Here is a 21,550-nt window from a genome sequence, read left to right as displayed (position 1 = left end):
CCCCATATCAGCTTGGTTCCAATAGTTGCCCAGTTAATAAAAAGCCTTCTTAGTTTACTTGGGATAATTTTGTTTATTTAGTTTTACTGTTGTGGAATATATTGCTGTTGTACTCTTTGTGTAGGAATACAGGATAAGTGTACTCAATGTTTTCTTAAGTTGAACACTTACTAATCTTCCAGATATCACCTTGCCAAACTGATGCTTTCTGACTGAGCTCTTCTCTACCCCAAATACAAGAGACCCTAACAGTTAGGCAGGAATATCATCACCCCTATTCAGCCTGAAGAAGTTACAGAAGATGGATCTTTGTCCCTTAACCCTTAGGATTAAGGATTCTCTTATAAAAGGGAGGGGAGAAATGTCAGAGGCATTTGAACCAGAGCAACTTGAATAGGGGCTAGGTAAAATGAGGCTGAGATCTACTGGGCTGCATTCCCAGGTGGTTAGGCATTCTAGGTCACAGAATGAGATGGAGATTGGCACAAGATACAGGTCATAAAAACCTTGCTGATATAATCACTTGCAGTAAAGAAGCCGGCTAAATCCCGCCAAAACCAAGATGGCGACAAGAGTGACCTCTGGTTGTCCTCACTGCTACACTCCCACCAGCACCATGACAGTTTACAAATGCCATGGCAACATCAGGAAGTTACCCTATATGGTCTAAAAAGGGGAGGCATGAATAATCCACCCCTTGTTTAGCATATAATCAAGAAATAGTCATAAAAATGGGCAACCAGCAGCCCTCAGGACTGCTCTATAGAGTAGACATTCTTTTATTCTTTTACTTTCCTAATAAACTTGCTTTCACTTTACTCTATGGACTTGCCTTGAATTCTTACGAGAGATCCAAGAACTCTCCCTTGGGGTCTGGATTGGGACCCCTTTCCAGTAGCAGGATGGCAGAGACAGACACACTGGCGCCACCCTCAAAAGAAGCAGGTAAAATTCAAGGCCAGAGCACACAAATAGCCTCAAGGAAAGTGAGGATGATGTCTCTGGGGGTCTGTTTTCATCACCAAACCCATGTGGCTGGAGATGTCTGATTGGAAGTATGTGTCCCTGATGAGACATGCATATGACCTCTGACTGAGAGGTCCTGGGAAGCAGGAATGTTTCAGAGTCAAATCTGTACATACACCGGGGCAGGTATCGAGTGTGTCAACTCCCCCTCTTCAACCCTGAGTTGATTCTCTACTTCCTGTGGAAGAAGACAGCAATACCCACATGGCACGTACTTACAGATTTTGAGAATGCAATACAGGTGACTGCTCGGTCAAAAAAACCTATTCCAATGACGTGGAGAGTATTCAATGTCACAGAATCCCAGATGCGCACATGTGGGGGCAATTGCTATTTAGAAAAAAAACACAGAGCCATCAACTGTGAGGGGGATACACATGTGTCTTTACCTTGAAGCTACAAGATTGCTTGGACAGTAACTCGGACTTTGTCGAAACAAAAGAGCTTTTTCTGCATTTCAGGAGTCTGCCTTTTTATGTAAATAAAACATTCCCAGGGGCTTCAGGAGGTGGAGGGCCTTGTTGATAATTTAACACTAAGGAGAGGCCTACCGAGTTTTGAAATTTGAATGGCCAATTTTTGAAAATAGTACCATGGGAACTGACACTTTAATTTGTGCATCTAAATGTGTCTGAATTTTAGAAATGAAAAAATGACAAGTAAAATGGAATCTCACATATGGGTTATTCTTTTAAAGTCTGTTTCATTGCTAAAGTTTCACCATGCCTAAGTTCATAAGATGGTCACCACCAAATAATATTAAGAGCTTAACAGACCAGGCGTAGTGGCTCACACCTGTAATCCCAGCACTTTGGGAGGCTGAGGCAGGTGGATCAACTGAGGTCAGGAGTTCGAGACTAGCCTGACCAACACGGTGAAACCCTGTCTCTACAAAATATAAAAAATTAGCCGGGTGTGGTGGTGCATGCCTGTAATCCCAGCTACTTGGGAGGCTGAGGCAGGAGACTCGCTTGAACCCGGGAGGTGGATGTTGCAGTGAGCCAAGATTGCACCACTGCACTCCAGCCTGGGCAACAAGAGTGAAACTCTATCTCAAAAACAAAAACAAAAACAAAAAAAGATAGCTTAACATTCTTGGGCAAAACAGGCATCAATTATGTACAAATAAGATTTAGAATTATTATAATTGGTTTAAAATCCTCTCAACTGTGTTCCTAGGTTATTTATGTTAATTTTCCTCTTCCTTAATAGAAGGAAGCATCATAGAGCAACCAGTAGATTTATCAATAAGAAAAGGTGCTGGCATTGGACCTAGTAGAAACACTAGGCAGGCGTTAGGTGAACCAGGTTCTAGTTCAGTCTAATCTCTAAGTAGCTGGGTGTCTGCAGGCATTCCCTAGGGCTCTCTGGATTTCTCTATGGGTAAACTGAAAGATAGCTATAACATTTTTCTCTGGTTCTAAAGTACCAACTCAATTTCAATACCAGAAACTGAAATATACTTTTAAGCCACTAGAGGGAGAAACAAATGGCTTACTATTCATTTCAAAGAATTTTTCTAAGCCATTTAACATTAAACCAAAAAAGATAGAAAGACCCATTCAATTTAAGTGAATTTATTTATACAATAGTGGTCTGATTTCCATTATTTCTGTTAACTCTTTTCAAGTATAAAATATTAATGGAGGTCAGGCGCAGTGGTTGATGCCAGTAATCCCAGTACTTTGGGAGGTTGAGGTGGGCGGATTGCTTGAGCCCAGGAGTTTGAGACCAGCCTGGGTAATGTGGTGAAATGCTGTCCCTACAAAAAATACAAAAATTAACCGGGTGAGGTAACGTGCGTCTGTACTCCCAGCTACTCAGGAGGCTGAGGTGGGAGGATCACCTGAGCCTGGGGGGCAGAGGTGGCAATGACCCGTGATTGTGCCACTGCATTACAGCCTGGGCGACAGAATGAGACCTTGTCCCAAAAAAAAAAAAAACAAACCAAACCAAACCAAACCAAACAAAACCGGAAAATAGCATAAGATTAATATTTAAAATCCAATGTTACTAAAATATTTTCTGAAATATGGTAGTATTCATTTTTTCTGGATGAAAACATGTTGATAAAATGTATGTACTTAAAGAAATTAGTTTCAGATAAAATATTATGCAATAACAAGCTATATAAAAGTAGCTATCAAAAAAGCTACAAGCTCCCTCTCTTAACGCCTTAAAATGCAAATTAAAGTCTTGCTGAAGTGCTTGCAAAATTTGTGCTAAAAACCTCCTAGTAGCTTTTGTGACTTGCACACAGACACAAACTCCATGGGTTAAAGTCACGACTGTTAAAGGACATTCACAGGACAGGGCAGAGGGTGGCTGAAATTTGGCAAAATGTTGTATATTCAAATTATTATTTATTATAATTTTAACTCCATTAAACGTTTACCTTCATATTTTTAATGCTTATCATATAAATAAACATTTTAAGAATCTGTGAATTCTTTGTTCAGAACAATGCTATTTAAAAATCTGATGAAATCTCCAGGGATTTTTAAGGTCACAGTAAGTCTTTTTTTTTTTTTTGAGACTTAGTCTCTCTGTCACCCAGGCTGGAGTACAGTGGCATGATCCTGGCTCACTGCAACCTCCGCCTCCTGGGTTCAAGTATTTCTGCTGCTTCAGCCTCCCGAGTAGCTAGGACTATAGGCATGTGCCACCGCACCTGGCTAATTTTTGTATTTTTTGTTTGTTTGTTTGTTTGTTTTGAGACAGAGTCTCGCTCTGTCGCCCAGGCTGGAGCGCAGTGGCGCAATCTCGGCTCACTGCAACCTCTGCTCCCAGGCTCATGCCATTCTTCTGCCTCAGCCTCCCGAGCAGCTGGGTCTACAGGCGCCCACCACCACGCCCAGCTAATTTGCTAATTTTTTTGTATTTTTAGTAGAGATGGGATTTCACCGTGTTAGCCAGGATGGTCTCGATCTCCTGACCTGTGATCCACCCACCTCGGCCTCCCAAAGTGCTGGGATTACAGGCGTGAGCCACTGCATCCTGCCACACAATAAGTCTTCTAATTTACAATAAAAAATTCTAGTGAGGGGTTCAGAAGTTTTCAGATACCATAATTATATCTAAGCAGCCTTACTCAGCAGCACAATGTTTTCTAAAAATTACTTTGTGTGACCAGTTTATTATGAAACAATGAAAAGGTAACGTAACTCACTTTTCCATCCTTCGATGTGCCTGCGACTTGTCCTGTTGCTATCGTGATCCGGTCAGGATGAACTGCTAGGCTAACAAAAGGGTATTTATAAAACATCTACATGTCACAGGTAAGTTTTACTTTTCCCTTGCTCAAATATTATCTAGTCAAAAATTTAAATATAAGAAATATGTAATGCCTAATTTCTTACAGACTCATGACAAATTCTCTGAGCACTACGATGTTAGGAAACAACTAGTGCCTAATTCATTTAATCTTAATTCCCTTATTTCTTCTTTTTTTTTTTTTTTTTTTTTTTTTTTTTTTTTTGAGACGGAGTCTGGCTCTGTCGCCCAGGCTGGAGTGCAGTGGCCGGATCTCAGCTCACCGCAAGCTCCGCCTCCTGGGTTTACGCCATTCTCCTACCTCAGCCTCCCGAGTAGCTGGGACTACAGGCGCCGCCACCACGCCCGGCTAGTTTTTTGTATTTTTTTTTAGTAGAGACGGGGTTTCACCGTGTTAGCCAGGATGGTCTCGATCTCCTGACCTCGTGATCCGCCCGTCTCGGCCTCCCAAAGTGCTGGGATTACAGGCTTGAGCCACCGCGCCCGGCCCCCTTATTTCTTCTTAAGAATTTTCAAACTTAAGGAAAAAGCATCCTCTGCTGGGAAAATACCATTTCAACCTCAGAACCACTACATTAGTCTACAATCTTTATTAAAAAGTCACGTTGAGTACGTAAATAGGAAAGATGCCATCTTTCGCCAACAGGATTTTTATCATTGACCAAGGAACCAGGACAAATATATAAATCCATCTCTTCACGCATCCATCCTTCCAAGATACGTAAAATGCCTACCAAAAGCTATAAATGAATTATGGGAAGAGCCGACTCAGCCGCAAACCTGAGGCAACATGTTTTTATGTTTACCAAAAAATAAAGACCCAAATTAGAAGCCTTTAACACATGATGTGTTAAGAAGGCCTCCAAAGAGGTGGTGCTCTTAGTTGAGACAATGCGGTCCATGAAGCTCATGTGTTGGTGAGGCTGGAAAACTAAACATGAGAGGTGTCTCACGGAGCGCAGCAGCGAGCGGACCACAAGGAGACCACACAGAAGAGCTCTCCCAAAGACCGCATTTCCTCAGACCCTCTTCCTTCTCTTTAGTTATGTCCCAATACTGACCGTGTTCTGCTAATGCTCTTTCCACCTGTGCAACGGGAATCACATTTATTTTTATTTTTTTTAGAGACAGAGTTTCACTGTTGCCCAGGATGGTCTGGAACTCCTGGCCTCAAGTGATCCTCCCACCTCGGCCTTCCGAGTAGCAGGAATGACCTGTTTCAGGACTTACCACTTCACGTCATCGTTGTGGCCAGCGTAATGCCTCTGCAGTTGCTCCTCCACATTGTATAACACCACCACAGACGCGATGAAGTAGACGGTCTCTCCCGTTGGAAGCAAGTACAGGTTGTTACGGCAGTCTCGACCCCTGTACCCGTAGCTTTGTGGATGTCAAGACAAATTTTTTTTTCCCTTTAAGAGCTGACAAAACATCAGCTTTATTCAACAGGCACAGGCAATAAAATACCATATAACTATTGCCATCAGCGTCACTAATTTAAATAACATTAAGTTGCAAATATTTGGTGATGAATACATGTGACCCCCAAAAGGCATGCAGTAAAGTTGGAAACAGTCATTGATGTAATATGAATACATATTTTTACAAGGATTTGGTTTTATTTTTAGAAAGCTATTGAGTCAATTATTTTTTTACTGTAATCGAGCTAAATTTTTACTAAAAAATTCCTTTTTTAAACATGGTAAAAGTACTTACAAAGGGTACAAATGACACACACAGGTGCACACAAACATGCATAAAAGGGAAAAAAAAAAAAAAAAATCAGGCTTCTCAGATCCTTTGGGATAAGAATCCCTGTTAAAACTTTCGCATTATACTTCCAAACCTTGAAAATTATTTTGAGAACAAAGTATCACTTGAACTTGGATGTAAAAAGTAACCTGGCAAAATGCCAAATAATGGCCCAAAAATGCCATTTATTTAGAGCAAATTTCATTGCTTTACATCTTCTAAAATATGAACAGGAAGTAGGCTGAATAAATGTTTTGAATAATGTTTTCCAGATGTGATACAACCGTTTAATAAACCACTATTGACTTAAAGACAAGCTGAAGCACTTCAATTTTATGTATCAAAATAGATTCCAAAACAGGTGCAGGTAAATGCCTATGACATTTGACTTTGAAAAAAAAAAAAGTATTTTGGGGGAGAAATTTAGGTACAAGTGGTAATTTTTAAAAATTTCTAAAGAATATGATTCCATAATCTCAAATAGTAATTATTCTAAATGAAGTCACAACAGCTTCAATTTAAACCAACATCTTATAATTTGTGTTCCACGCTTCGCATTAAACAGGTACTCAATAAATATTTGAGGGTGAAAAAAAAATTTTTTTTTGCCTTAAAATCTGCATAGACTGAAAGGTGGTCTCTGCAGGCTTCCTCTAAAGTAATAAGAACACGGAAATAAATGGAAAAATAATCAACATTTAATTCACCTTTTTCACAGTTTCTATTTTCTTATCTTTCAGTTGTTTTTTCCCCTGGAAGCTTACTTTTCCAAACCTCATGCAATGAAGCTGCCAGCACCTCTGTTTAAAGAACGTTAGTTATATGGTGATTTAGACTTTTGTGGCATATATTTTTGGGGAGCCTTTTTGATTGATATGAATATATGTATTTTTGCGACAGGGACTTGTCATGTTACCCAGGTTGGACTGGAACTCCTGGATCCTTCCACCTAAGCCTCTTATACAGCTGGGACTAAAGGGGTGCATCACTGTAGCTAGCTTTTTCTTTCTTTTTTTTTTTTTTTTGAGATGGAGTCTCACTCCATTGCCCAGGCTGGAGTGCAATTGCGCCATCTTGGTTCACTGCAAGCTCCGCCTCCCGGGTTCATGTCATTCTCCTGCCTCAGCCACCCGAGTAGCTGGGACTACAGGCACCCATCACTATGCCCAACTAATGTTTTGTATTTTTAGTAGTAGGATGATATCTACATGGCATGTCAATTTCATTTACGTCATTCACTTGACTCCCTTCATTCAGTACTTTGGTATTCATATTTTTCTATCATCCCTTTAGTCAAGGTCACACTTGAAGTTAGGCCACACTTGGTTTAAAGGGAGAATGCTAGTCCTAGTTTCAGGGTACCTCTCTTTCCTTGGGTTTAAAAACTTTTTTGCCAATGTGGTTTAGTTTCAATTTTGGATACTCCCATTTCCTCAATCATAAGGACAATATTTTCTTGCATTGTCACTGTTGTTTCCTTATAAATATAGTGCCTAGTTTTCCATCTGTCCCCGAAAACTTGACTAAATATATGATAGCTCCTGTTAAAAATAATTGGCTTTTGACCGGGCATGGTGACTCATGCCTATAATCCCAGTACTTGGGGAAGCTGAGACGAGCAGATTGTTTGAGTCCAGGAGATCAAGGACAGCTTGGGCAACACAGGGAGACTCTCTCTCTTAAAAAAAAAAAAAAAATCAGTTCTCATTAGAATCTAAAATTTTACCCATTCTTGATTATTTTCAGTTTGCTTCTTTATATATTTCTAACTACTATTGTCATTCTTTCGGAAAGAATAAAATTAGCACGAGCAACTAGTGATTCATTTTCTCCTGACAAAGAAAAAATCACTCATACAATCATATAACATCTTCATGTTTTCTTTTCAGGAAAATAATGAATATGTATTTGAGCCAGAACCACAGCTATTTCATTCAGGAATGGTAAGTTGGTTCTCCTGATAATAAGCAGCTCTTATGAAGCTCCTACTTTGTTAGAACTCTGTAGGTCTCTAACATATGGTCAATTTTGTTACATTAAGTTTTCAAAAGTAACAGTAAAACTTTTTTCTTTCTTTCTTTTTTTTTTTTTGAGACGGAGTCTTGCTTTGTTGCCCAGACTGGAGTGCAGTGGCGCCATCTTGGCTCACTGCAAGTTCCACCTCCCGGGTTCACACCATTCTCCTGCCTCAGCCTCCCGAGTAGCTGGGACTACAGGCGCCCGCCACTACGCCTGGCTAATTTTTGTGTTTTTAGTAGAGACGGGGTTTCACCTTGTTAGCCAGGATGGTCTCGAACTCCTGACCTCGTGATCCGCCTGCCTTGGCCTCCCAAAGTGCTGGGATTACAGGCGTGAGCCACCGCGCCTGGCCTAAAACATTTTGTTTTTTAAAAGCTTAAGAGGACTTAAGTTTTATGAATTTCTACAGTTAACATCAAGCATTGATTGACTGATAACTTCACGGGAGACGTAATCAGTGAATAAAGGATACACCCATTCCAGTTTGAGTCTCTTGGTTGGAAGTTCTACTTTTGCTTCCAAGCTGTAAGAATCCACTTGATCTTTGGGCATGTACATGGTAACAGGGCGTCCACGAAGAAACATTTTTACATAGCCTTCTTCTACAAAAAGAACAAAGACGTCAGTAAGATACCTCAGTGCCCAGCATACCTGAAAACAAATGCTTTATCCTCTCTAGCCTTTCAGCGTAAAAGAGAAACTTTTACCCTTCTGTCATTTCTAATTGATATCCTAGGGAAAAAAGTAACATATAAGTAAACAGTTTGAAACACAAGTTTGCATCTTGTTTGCTTTTGATATTCTGTTTACTTAAGTACATGAGATACCTATGAAATTGTAAAAGGCAGGAAGGAACTTGGTTCCAACAATGATTTTCCATGAGATTTTACTGCTTACACTTTCTTTTATCATCAGGAAGGGAAAAAATACCACCCCCAAACTTCCACTAACACAAGAAATCCACTTAAAGTTTTTGAGTTCAGTGTATACACAATCTCAATATCCAAATTCACAAATATTTTTCAATATTTAAATGGATTTGTTATATTGCAATGTAAAAATATATCTTTATGGGTTTTTTTTTCTTTTTTTTTTTTTGAGACGGAGTCTCACTCTGTCGCCCAGGCTGGAGTGCAGTGGCGCGATATCGGCTCACTGCAAGCTCCGCCTCCCGGGTTCACGCCATTCTCCTGCCTCAGCCTCCCAAGTAGCTGGGACTACAGACACCCACCACTGCACACGGCTAATTTTTTTGTATTTTTAGTAGAGACGGGGTTTCACCATGGTCTCGATCTCCTGACCTTGTGATCCGCCCACCTCGGCCTCCCAAAGTGGTGGGATTACAGGCGTGAGCCACCACGCCCGGCCTATGTATCTTTTAATTGAGCAATTCTTTCAAGTGTAAAGAACACAAAATCAGCAGAAGTGCATGCTAGGATGCAATGCAAAAAGGAAAATGCTCATAGAAAATCTAGAAATGGAAAACAAAGGAACAAAAGACCCATTAGAGAAATCTGGATGAAAAACTCTCTAGAACAAACATTTCTATAATAAAATAACTTTTAATATTTCAATAAATTATAGGGAAAAGTAAGTATCAATAATATATCGACACAGGGTAACTCCTAGACCTTAAAAAGAACATCTTGGGGTGTTCTGACTGGAGTTCTCACGATATGATAAGGGCAAAGTAAATGTCTTGTCAGCTCTGCTCCTGGTGAATTCCACTCAGATTCAGAACTCGCTGAATTCTGAAATTTCACTGCAGATTAAAGGACGTGGTCTTAATTGGGTATTTAAATTGGGCAGTTGGAACCAGGGATACCTGTATACAACTCAACAGAAAAAGCATCCCCAGGGAGGAAATAGGCGAGGAACAGTTAGGAAATAATTATAGTACAAATTAGTTTTATAAGTCTTATTCTTAAGGATTTTCAAACAATGCCACATGCAATATTACTTAAAACTCAAGAGGGCACCCCAGTTTCATGTTATTGTGTGCATGCGCTTCAGGTCTTAAATGCATGCATGTGACACACTCTTCACACTGCATATTAAGACTGACGTTGAGTGAGAGTCATGAACGCGATCATCCCTGCCTATGTGTGCCAGCCACTGCGTCCCATGGATCCTCCCCTTACAGTATCTCCCACGCTGGTGCCAATTTCCCCAGGTGCACTGGGGCCCCATCACCACAGGCTCTCTTATGGCTCTCCTGGGTCAGTTTACACACTGCTGCCAAACCCACCAAGGCCCAACCAGGTTTTATGGAGCTCTTCCTCCATGTACATTTCTTCACCTGCTCTCTTCCTTGCTGGATCCAGCAGGTCTAAATGCCCTCCTGGGCTCTCACTGCACAGGACCTCATCTGCCACAGACACCCACAGGGATTCTCCTCTGGGGCCAGGCGTGTCTCTTTGCACCCCCCTATACCCTGTTCTGTCTGTGCCACCGCTCAGGCTGTCCTCCTCTGATGCTTCTTCCCTTCCTTAACCCTCACCCAAATATAAGCTCATCAGGGGCTGTGTGGCTACCACAACCAAAGAATCTAAAAGCACCCAAAAGATTGACATTCTTGAAAAGAGGGGCAGGAGACTGGAGTTGACAGCTAAATGAAAAGGGATTCTAGCAACTCTCTTTGTAAGAGAATCAATCCTGCCAGAAAGCTCGCAGAATGTAGGTTAGGAATAAAGACAATATAATGCTATTTCCACAACACATAAAAAAGCACACCATGGATGTATATAACCAATGTCTATGAAATATCCACCTGAGTCGCTCACAGGCATGTGATGATTAAGAATCCTTAGGACTGAGCTTACTTACTGCACAATTTTAACTTACTGAACTAGGCAAGAAAAGCACTGAAGTTGGCCTTGGCACTGTTTTGTACTGGTGATTCAGACAGGCTACATCTAAAACCAAAATGCAGCCAGGGAAAGCAGTGTTCGTTCCAGGCAGGTTAGGATAACAGCACACACGCCACCAAACCCAAAGGCGCTAGTGGGAAGAGGCCAGCAGCAGTGCATGGTACCAAGTCAAACAGTGGGACATCCAGGGGTGGCCCTATAGCTCTCTTAAGGTTTATATAGATGAAAAAAAATTCCTGCAATCAGCCAATAATCAGTTGGGATCCAAATTACAGCCACTTATTAAAGCCCATCCAAGTAAATGCTCAGGGATGCGTTTAACTTAAAATGAATCGAAGGGGTTTGCAACACAAAAACATTTTCATACAAGGAGAGCATCTGTTTGCCTGTATGAAAAAGGTTTCTGTAGCCTGGGTAACAGCTTTGCTCAGAGAGCTATGAGGTTTCAGAAATGCTGCCTACCTTTGCAGTGTGTCACCCGGCGTTTCCCTTGTGATTTCGGAGACAGAGACAGAAGGGCTAGACAAAGAGACGGTGGAGTACTGCAAGTGTGGCTGGCCTGCCTGCCCAGAGCCCGGAGCCCTCACTAGCCCACAGGCCAACACCTGACCTGCCCCCCAATCTTAAAATCTGGACACGGTTCAGGGATCCTGACAAGGGCGCTCACGATGTGACCCTGCGAGCTTACAGCAATTACATTTTCAGTGAGTAGTTTCATGCTTCCTGAAAATGAAATGAACACTAAAGCACATGCTGATAAATACAAAACTTTGACTTTTATGTTTTAATTCTGAACTTAGGAAAAAAACTAGAACAATTAAAATTAAATGAATGTATTTAATCAATTACGTACTTGTCCTTTTTTTTTTTTTGCATTTTAAATGCATTTCTAAATAAGGTTAAGATGCTATACAACAGCATCTACCTTATTACAAAAGGTGTTAAAAAAGATATATGGAAAGATATACATGAACTATTAGTTTGCAGTTTAGGAGATCATAGGCAGAAAAAGAAAAGCTACTTTTAGACAGTTATGTAACTTGATGCATAAGAAACTTTCCCCTAAGAGAAATGCAAATGTTGATAACAGAATCCAGTTAGTAAGGAAGGAATAACCAAGGCAACAGACACCTTTTAATCTAGAAATTCCATCATGGCATAGGTGGTGGCATTCCACTCTCCTCTTATTGGCATGTCTTACATTGGTTTCGGAGAGGGTAGGTGAAGGGTTTGCTCTTTACGACTGTTTAAAGGCAGTCTCACTGTCACTAGCTGAGCCATTCAACCGCCACGTACAAAGCTGACAGCACCCATCTGATCTGCACAAACCAAAGCTCCTGTGTGTTCCAAGGCTGGCCCCTGAAGCTGGCTACTTCTTTTCTGTCCCTTGAGTTCTGAGGAAACGAGTGAGGGGTTCCCATACAAAAATTAAATCGGACTTACCTGCACTGAATACAGGCTCCTTGGGTTTGCTGTGAAAATAAACCAAAAACAGTTTTTAAAGGGCACTGTGGGTGTTTAATCTCATTCGCTTCAGACCCCACAGCCACGGCTGCAGTAGTCTGCCACACAAATGCTGCATAAGTTAGACATGTTAATAAGAAAAACGCAACCAATTTCACTGCAAAAAGGAACACACATAAACAATCATAAACAATCTCATAGGTGCAAGAGACTGCACGCCTAACTTTATCACCAAACTTGGGCTTTTTATGAGTGCAAATAAGTGTTTCGGGGAGGAAAAAATGTGGCTAATCAAGATGGGAATGACCCTGTCTAAATGTGTAAAAAGGGTTGTTTTTATTCCCCACACTTTTCTGACAGATTATTTAAAGAACTTATTTAAAACTAGCACATTCCTGACAAAAAATCTTTTGATGAGGCCTTTTAGAGCTCACCTCCTAAGCGGATTGCTGTTCTAGGAAGACAAGTAGGTGAGCATAAGGTAGAAAGAGGAGAGGGGAACACCAGGGTGTGGTGCCCTCCAACTCAGCCATCTCTCGGGAGAGGTGGGGACACCCCTGCTGACTTCAGTCACCCTGGGCACCCACCATGAGCAGGTGAGACCACCCATGGCAGTGCTTGGGAAACCAAACTCAGGAATCATTCAAGGACAGACAGCTGCAGACAGACTAGACATCCCTAGGAGCAAGCACCCCACAGGAGAAACTTCCACGAGCGGTCCCTGGGGGCAGAAGGAGAGGCGGCCACCACTGCAGACCCACTACTTCCTGCCGGGGCACTCCTCCCATGACACCATCTTTGGGGAGATGGCACCATCTCCATTCCAGACAGGGACAGGGAGACCCAGGGAGCTCAGGGAGGGGGGTGACCCCTTGATCTCAACTTCGACTCCAAAGTTCATGCTTCGCACCACTTAGCTTCCCTGACTTCCACCTGCTTTAAGATACAGAGGGAGACACAGGAAGTAAACGGACGTCAAGGGGCGCACTGCTTTTACCATAGTGCCTTAAACACTGCTAGGAGCACATATGCATTTTGTGTGTGTGTGTGTGTGTGTCTGTGTGTGTGTATTTAAAACAAAAACTTGAGCAGATACATTCCTAATATTACTCCTCAATTTTTGACTTGAAACACAATGAAAAACACCAGGAATAAAAACTATCCTTAATCTCATGATGTAGTAAATAATGTTGTATATTAATATTCTTGATTTCCAGACAATTTCATGTAGCACATGGAGTGGGGCGGGGGAGCCTACTACTTTCCTGATGCTTTAGAAGTGGTTTACTTTGTTCAAAGGTGTTTTAAGTAGTTTTATAAGCTATAGGCTTAGCTTCCTACACTCTAAACTATGGTCATTGAAAATACTACTCTAAAAGCATGGCGCAGCCTTTGAACCTAAAAGCCTGGGTCTTACACTGACCTACAAGGCCCTATCCAATCTCCACCTAACCCCTGTATTCTTCGGAGCTCATCTCCCTTCACTATATTCCCTGCTGTTCTGGGAACCTGGTCCAGCAGGCTCCGTGTCAGGTGCTGGCTCACGGTCCCTCCTGGACCATCCTCCCCGAAGTCAGCCACTCTCAGGCCACCGCTTTAGCCGTGTGTATGGCTTCACGTTCCCTGCTCCATACTGAAACTCTCCTCGGGCCCTGCTCGCCGCACCCCCCGCCCCTCCTGCTTTATTTTTCTCTACAGCACTTATTTGCCCCCTGCCTTCATTTTGTTTCTCCCACCAGCAGGCAATGCCACAGGGGCAGGCATCTTTCTGTTCATGACTGTATTCCCAGGGCCTTGGACAGCAGACAGCGGCTGCCCTGGCGTGAGGCCTGGAGCTCCTGTGGAATTCCTCTTGGTTCTCCATCTTCAGTCTTCAGCAGGCCCCTAGGATCTGTGCCTGGTGGGTGGTGGTGGGGTCTGCTCTCAGCAATCCTGCCTCTCCCTGGGGCACAGACAGCTGCTGCCTGGAACCTGGTTTGGGGCTTGGTGTGCAGATGGAGTTTCTCTCCGTCCTCCAGGTCCCCAGACCTCACTAAACACCCATATCTCAAAGGGCTCTCTCTCAGCTTTCCTCATCTTTCCTTCCGGGGTGGCCAGCTGCTGCCTGGCCCTTAGTTCAAGGCCCTGAGTGAGGGGAGAACGTCTCTTGGCTTTCCTCTTGGCATGCCTCTGCCTCAGTTGGTCTCTCTCAGCCTCCTGTCCGGCTTCCAGTCCACCATGCACACTCACTGAGGTCCGGGGAAAAGCGGAGTGCGTGTGAGCGGGGGAAGGTTCCCGTGTGCCAGAGCCCCTGAGGACTCTGAACTCTCCTGCCAGTCCACACTCAGCCTTTCCCAATTCTACAGCTCCAGGTGTTTTCCTACTCCCATCTAAGAGGGCTCCCTTTTCTTCCCGCCGCTCTGCCAAAGACAAAAGCAGCCATGGGGCCTGTCCCTCCTCAGAGGGGATTGCCACTTTTCAATAACATTTCAGTTCATTATACCACTTTCTGTCCTCGGCTCCATGGTGGGCTTACACTAGCTATGATACTGTAGATACCTGAATTGTTCTCATTTTTAGGGTGGGAGTGACATTCTTGTCATTTTCTGTGTGCTAAGCAGAAGCAGAAGAAATCTTAACTCCAAATTTCACATATATTATTAGATTTACAGGCAGAAGGAGGTGAGAACAGAAAGAAAGCTAAGACAAAAGACTACGAGGCAAATCTAATTACAGAAACATAATCAAAGGGAAGCCAGGTATGGAATCAAAAGATAGGAAAACTATTTTTTTTATCATGACTTTGATCACAAAAGTAGAATGATGCAAAAGCTATGAACACAGAAATGAGAAATTCAGAACTTGCCCTAGAGACAGAAAAAAGCAATTATGAACTATGTTCTTCCTACAAAGAGAAAATCTGCAGGGGAATCTGAACTCTCCATACAGGGAAGCCCATGGACCTTTGACACTGAAGAACTGTAAGAGGAAGAACGAAAGATTTCTATTAACAGATTAGGTAGCAGAAATGTTAACAACTAAGGTCACTGAGAGAGGTATCAGGTGGTACTAAAATGCTTACATTTCTTTAAATCATGCTCTAAACAATGTATCACTTTGTGGTACGCTGTATTTAGAAAATATACTACTGCTATGTTTTATTATTTTAGAAAGTTGAGTTTTTGTTGAAAAAACCTAGCATATTTGCTTTAGAACCCATTACTCCTGCCAATGCACCACTACCTGTCCTAAAAGGCAAGCCTGGGAGGAGGTAATTTCACTCATGCATGCAAATCTCAGAATATAAACCCATAAAACAATGATGAATCTTCTGAACAACTGATAGAAAGGCAAACCCACAGATGTGCAGTGATAACCAGAAGAGAACATGAAAGCCACTGTGGCCTCTCAACAAAGTCTGTTGACGGGAGTCATGTGCAGAAAGTGCATTTTCTAGAATGCACAGCCACTCGAATTGAGAGTGCGTCCTTCAGACTCAGCACTATTTGAAACCCGCCTGGGCGGTGAATTCACTTGGAGTGGGAGATGATCGCTTCTCAAGGTGTTATGTAATTCATCTCTGATTCCCCATTTCTTGATGTGAGCTCGATGGAAAATATTAAGCGGGTGACTTAACATCCCCTCAACAGCTGGGCTGTGGCTCCATGGTGGGGGGTGTGTGTCGGTGGGGGGTGTGTGTCGGTGGGGGGTGTGTGTCGGTGGGGGAGAATGCCCAGGCCTGTCCTAGGAAGGGTGAAGGAGCACCAGCTGCAGAATGAGGCTTCATTCATCCCTTGCCCAGTGTGGAGTCAATCAAGATGTCCTGCACCTGCCTCTGAAGCCAATGACAGAACTCAGCCTGGAGGAGAGAAAGGATTTCCCCTCTGGTGAACAAACTCTCAGCGCTCAGCTATTCTGGTGTTAAGTTGTGGCCAATGTCTCCGAGACGAACTCCAGTGCAGTTCTTACTGCTTATAAGGAGATTTGTTGAAAGAGCTTGGCTGTATGCTCCCTTGAGCTGCATGGTTCAAGAGCTGATGTAAGATATAAGCAGTCATGGGGACTCACGGAGAATGAGGTACACTTGAATCTTCACCAGACCAGCAGCTGTATGGGGAGATGGCAGGAGAACACTAGACATCTGCCCCAAGGAAAAACTCCCACCCTGAGCTGGGAGGCTCACACCAAGACAGCAGTGCAGTCAACACCGCAGAGACAGCTGCGAACACATATGTCAAAATTCAAATCCCTGAATGTGCTCACTACGGACTTGGGGCACAGGGATGGGCTGAGTGGTTGGTTTTTACTCATCTGATAAAGCTCCTATTTGCTGCACCGTAGACTGGTATTTACAAGGAGAGTCCAGTGGACAACGTCTCCAGGCTGCAACTCAACAGATATTCACTGTGCCTCTCCTCTGTGGGCAACTGCTCTTAGCTCTTTCATCTACATTAACTAACCTAACCCCATGTTCCTGAAAGGGGGCTCTGAGGTCAGATCCTGCAGGTCTTTTGACACGTGGTGACATGTGTAAAAGTCCTGGGCAAGTACGATCAGAGTGGAACTAATAGGAGCCACATGCTGTTTGAGCAGAGATACTTGCTTTTGAAAATGATTAATAAGACTTGATAGAGAAAGAATCCATTCCAAAGTTAAACATGCAATTTCTCTAAAATTTATTCATCCAGAACAACTTTGGCTCTTGGAATAACATGACTTCTTTTTATTTTTTGAGATAGGGTCTGGCTCTGTCACACAGGCTAGAGTGCAGTGGTGTGATCTCGGCTCACTGCAACCTCTGCCTCCTGGACCCAAGCCATCCTCTCACCTCAGCCTCCCAAGTATCTGGGACTACAGGCATATGCCACCAAACCGGGCCAATGTTTAGATTTTTTTTGTAGAGACAGGGTTCCACCATGTTGTCCAGGCTGGTGTCAAACTTCCGGGCTCAAATGATCTGCCTGCCTTGGCCTCCCAAAGTGCTGGGATTCCAGGTGTGAGACACTGGGCTCAGCCACATGATTGTTTTTAAAAATGACTTCACGTGATGAAATAAAGTTCCTGCTGGAAGCCAGAATACTCTACCACGGAAATAACGACTCTATAAAAATTGTCCTTAAGCAGCTTTTTATTAGAAATAGGGTCATTTAAGAACCATCTATTCAAAATGTTTAAAAGTTGCTGGAGACTTTACTGGTGACAAAAGCGACTGCTTCATAGACATTTCCAACCAATACTTCCAGCTTAACATGGTGGAAGGAGAACACATTTTGAGGCCAGCTGGATCTGTGCTCTAGGGCTTGGGTGAGGGGCTTCACCTCTACCAGCTTAATATCCTTAATCTAAAAATGGGAATAAAACCACTGTGAGGAACAGGTTATTGGCACGATTAAATAAGATGTGTTACAATGCGTCCAACATGTGTTATTAATATGGCTTCCCTCTTCCTCCTCCTTTCACTGCAAAAATCTTTGTATTTCCAGACTCCTCACCTACCAGTCTCAAAACTAAAACAATACGAAGAATATAAGCACTTATTATTTTGAAATTTATTAAAACATAAATGACCCCATGGCTTGAAGAGTGAAACATTTTTTTCAGTAAAAAGATGCTTAAGTCTCTTATCTTCCAGTGTAAAATGTAGTGTTAAAACTGTCTACCCATAGGTGGTGCTGTTTACATAGTTCTTGAATAGCTGTGGCTTTGAAGTGAAATGCAGTCATGGGCCAGACACAGGGGTGTTTCTGTCAATGATGGACCACAGAGATGTCCGTGGTCCCACAAAATTATAATACTGTATTTCTACAGTATCTTTTCTATGTTTAGATACACCAATATTTAACACTGTGTTACCACTGCCTGCAGTATTCCCTACAGTCACGTGCTGTACAGGTCTGAAGCCCAGGAGCAGCAGGCTAGACCATCAGGATGGACCATGAAGTTTTCTGTAAACACACATGCTATGATGTTCACACAACGAGGAAACACCTAACGATGCGTTTCTCGAACGTGCCTGTCATTAAGCGATGCCTGGCCATATACAATATCCTTCCATCTATTCAACAAAGTTATTGAGCACATGAGTATGTTCGCCAGGCACTGTGCAAAGTCTAGAGAACGGCACGGCCTGGGCCCCCAGAGCCTAAGGGAGGGCAAGGGGTGTGTGCAGCGTGGTGGAGGGAGGAGAGCTACAGAGTCACAGATAAAGTTAACAGGCAGTTACACCACCATCTGAAAAGCACTGCTCTCAGAATAGAGGGCCGGGGGAGGCTCCCAGAAAAAAGGGGATCCTGAGTTGGGTCTCGAAGGATGAGCTGGAGTTCATCAAACACAGTCACCTTCCCTACTCCCACTCCCAGTTCCAGACACATCTGCCTGTCACTTGGGAGAGGGGAAAACCCCTCCCCCTCCTAAGTGCTAGAAGGTGTTTGCCTCAGAACAATTCATTAAGCTACGAATTTGCTTGTGTGGTTTTCTGCATCTGTGCTTTATTTTACGATAAAGTAAAAAGAATTTTCTAAACATGCTATCTTCTTACTTAGGTTGGCATTTCTTTAATGAGGTCTGGGCTTGATCGCCTATTCATGCGTTAAGGGCCACTGGTATTTCCTTCTCAGTGAGCGCCTGTGCAGACCCTTCACCATTTTTCTATTCCGTGGATTATCTTGTTCTCCCATTTGTGAGTCCTCTGTGAATTAAGCAAAGTGGCCCTGCAGGCATTGTGCCACTGACATTTGTTAGGAGAATGAGTCTTTCTGTGCTGCTCCTTCCCACTCCCTGCCATGCCTCGGACTACGTTCTGCACACAGCAGGTGCTCCATAAGTCCAGACAGCAGTGGAACTGAAAGAGCAAGGTGAGAACAATTTTCAGAATTTCTGATTCCTCACTTTTCAGGCTGGGATAAAGACAGAAACAAGAGCTGGGGAATTCCAAGACAGCCCCAAGAAAAAAGGCCCTGCAAGCAGGGGAGTGGGAGGGACACAAGTGTGCAGGCCTCAACTCCAATAAAGAGTCTGGGATGCAGACGTGGCACTCACAGCTGCCACTGTGACCAGCTGACCGCAGACCACCTCTGCACAGAGGCTCCCATGCATAAGATCTTAGGCACCCTGTGAGGCAGGTACCACTTTTACTGCTACGGAGGAAAACCCCAAAGAGATTAAGTCACTTGTTCACAATGACAAAGCAAAGTGGCAGAGTCGGGATTAACACTTGGTTGTGGCAATAAAGGCCCATCATTTTAACCTTCTTTTGTTATAGTGATCAGGGCAAGAAGATTCATTCGATAAACGCTTGTGGAGCACCTACTGTGTGCTGGGCATTGTTGTAGATGGCGGCCTGGTCTGAGTGGATTAGTGAAACTTGTTCGGTACTTACATGTCCAACTAAAGTACTTCGGGCTGGAAACACGATGAACCACGTCTAAAATAACACTGCAAGAGTGTATTTATTCACACAAACACACGCTCATACAGCAAATGAAGAAGGGATCACAAAATAGTCACAAGAATGGCATTTATGCCAAAATTACACACTACACTCATAGAGCACCCTGGAAATAAAAGTCCACGTGGAAATGTAATGACTGTTGGCTGTGAGTTCGCTGCGTGGTGAGACTGCAGGTGATTTTCGTTTCTTCCTTCTTGTGCATCTAGTTTTTTTTTTTTTTGAGAAAGGGTCTCACTCCCATTGCCCAGTCTGGAGTACAGTGGTACGATCACAGCTCACTGTAGTCTCAACCTCCCAGGCTTGAGCAATCCTCCCACCTCAGCCTCTCAAACAGGTGGGACAACAGGTATGCGCCACCACGCCCAGCTAATTTCTGTATTTTTTTGTAGAGATGGGGTCTTGCCATGCTGTCCAGGCTGGTCTTGAACTCCCGGGCTCAAGTGATCCACCCACCTCAGCCTCCCAAAGTGCTAGGATTATAGGAGTAGGCCACCACACCCGGCCTAGATTTTCTAAAACAAGTTACTTGTATAATAAATAGATGGCCTCAAAAAAGGAAAAAATCTTGCTGGGGAAAAGTGAGCAATGTGTTGGAGAGGCATGGGTGTCAGGGCACAAGAGGGAATGAGGAGCTGGCGGATGAAGGGCCCGGAGCCCCAGCCAAGGAGTAATGTTGAGCTGACGGCAGCAGTGAGCAGCAGTGATGCCATCGTAAAGGAAAAACAACTTTGCGCCCTGAAGAACCCTGAGGTGAAATAGTCAGAAGACAATTTTACTAAATGCTAGAGCTTTAGAGAGGACAGGCACTCAAAGTGTCCAGCCCAGGGGTTCTCGACTTGACAGCTGTGATATGGGGCTGTCTGATCCTGGGGTTGAGGGGGCACAATACAAAAGGGCACCACACCTAACATGTCAACGTCTTCACTATGTTGAGGTGTTTTTTTTTTTATGTTTGTTGACTCCAAAGATGGGCAGTTCATATTACACTTGTCTAACCCACAGCCCACAGGCCACATGTGGCCCAGGACGACTTTGAATGTGGCCCAACACACATTCGTAAACTTTCTTAAAACATGAGATGTTTTTTGGCTTTTTTTTTTTTTTTTTTTTTTGGCTCATCAGCTATCAATAAGTGTTCATGTATTTTATGTGTGGCCCAAGACAATTCTTTTAATCTGGGGAAGCCGAAAGTCCAGGGATACCCCTGATTTATATGTATGTGACAGCAAAGTTTCTAACACATGACTGAAACATCCTTACTCTAACAAAATCAACTCATTTCAACAACTTCTCAGTAAAGCTGAAACAGTGTCTTGCTTATAAAGTTGACATAGCTCATTCCCCTAAGACTTAACAAAAGGGGAACCAGTTTGATAATTGAAACGCTTTATCAATCTAGCAATATCTAACATGAACTGTGCTTCTAAATAAGCAGCCAATTTTCTATTGGGGATAAAATACTTTTTTAATTGAAAAATATCTCTATCAGATTAGTTTACCGGCTACATTTTACAAGCCTTCTATCACAATGTTATTGCCAATTCCCTATTTAAATGTCGTATTTCATGATGACATCAATCACTATGTAATTAATATTCATTTATCATCAATAGTACATAAAGTAAAATATTATCATATATTGCTTTTGTTTATAATAGAGGTTTTGTTGATGCAAAGATTAAATGCTGTTAAATTTTGTGGCTTGTTACAAAGTATT

At 42.9% G+C, this 21,550-nt stretch overlaps 1 protein-coding gene across 5 annotated transcripts in view; it reads right to left on the bottom strand.

Annotated features, from left to right (window-relative positions):
* EML1 (EMAP like 1) overlaps window positions 1-21,550 on the bottom strand; it is a 208,877-nt gene that overhangs the window by 40,314 nt on the left and 147,013 nt on the right. For all 5 annotated transcript variants that reach the window (XM_037984484.2, XM_037984480.2, XM_037984479.2 and 2 more), the window contains 5 exons: window positions 12,384-12,412; window positions 8,543-8,672; window positions 5,530-5,679; window positions 4,196-4,265; window positions 1,246-1,356 (listed from right to left, as the gene is read on the bottom strand). In XM_037984484.2, coding sequence (XP_037840412.1) covers window positions 1,246-1,356; window positions 4,196-4,265; window positions 5,530-5,679; window positions 8,543-8,672; window positions 12,384-12,412 — 490 coding nt within the window. The remainder of the gene's footprint in view (window positions 1-1,245; window positions 1,357-4,195; window positions 4,266-5,529; window positions 5,680-8,542; window positions 8,673-12,383; window positions 12,413-21,550) is intronic.

The sequence above is a fragment of the Chlorocebus sabaeus genome, chromosome 24 (assembly GCF_047675955.1).
Source record: "Chlorocebus sabaeus isolate Y175 chromosome 24, mChlSab1.0.hap1, whole genome shotgun sequence".
Lineage (NCBI taxonomy): Eukaryota > Metazoa > Chordata > Mammalia > Primates > Cercopithecidae > Chlorocebus > Chlorocebus sabaeus.
Note: the sequence above shows the minus strand (reverse complement) of the source record. Positions and strands in the feature narration are given on the sequence as shown.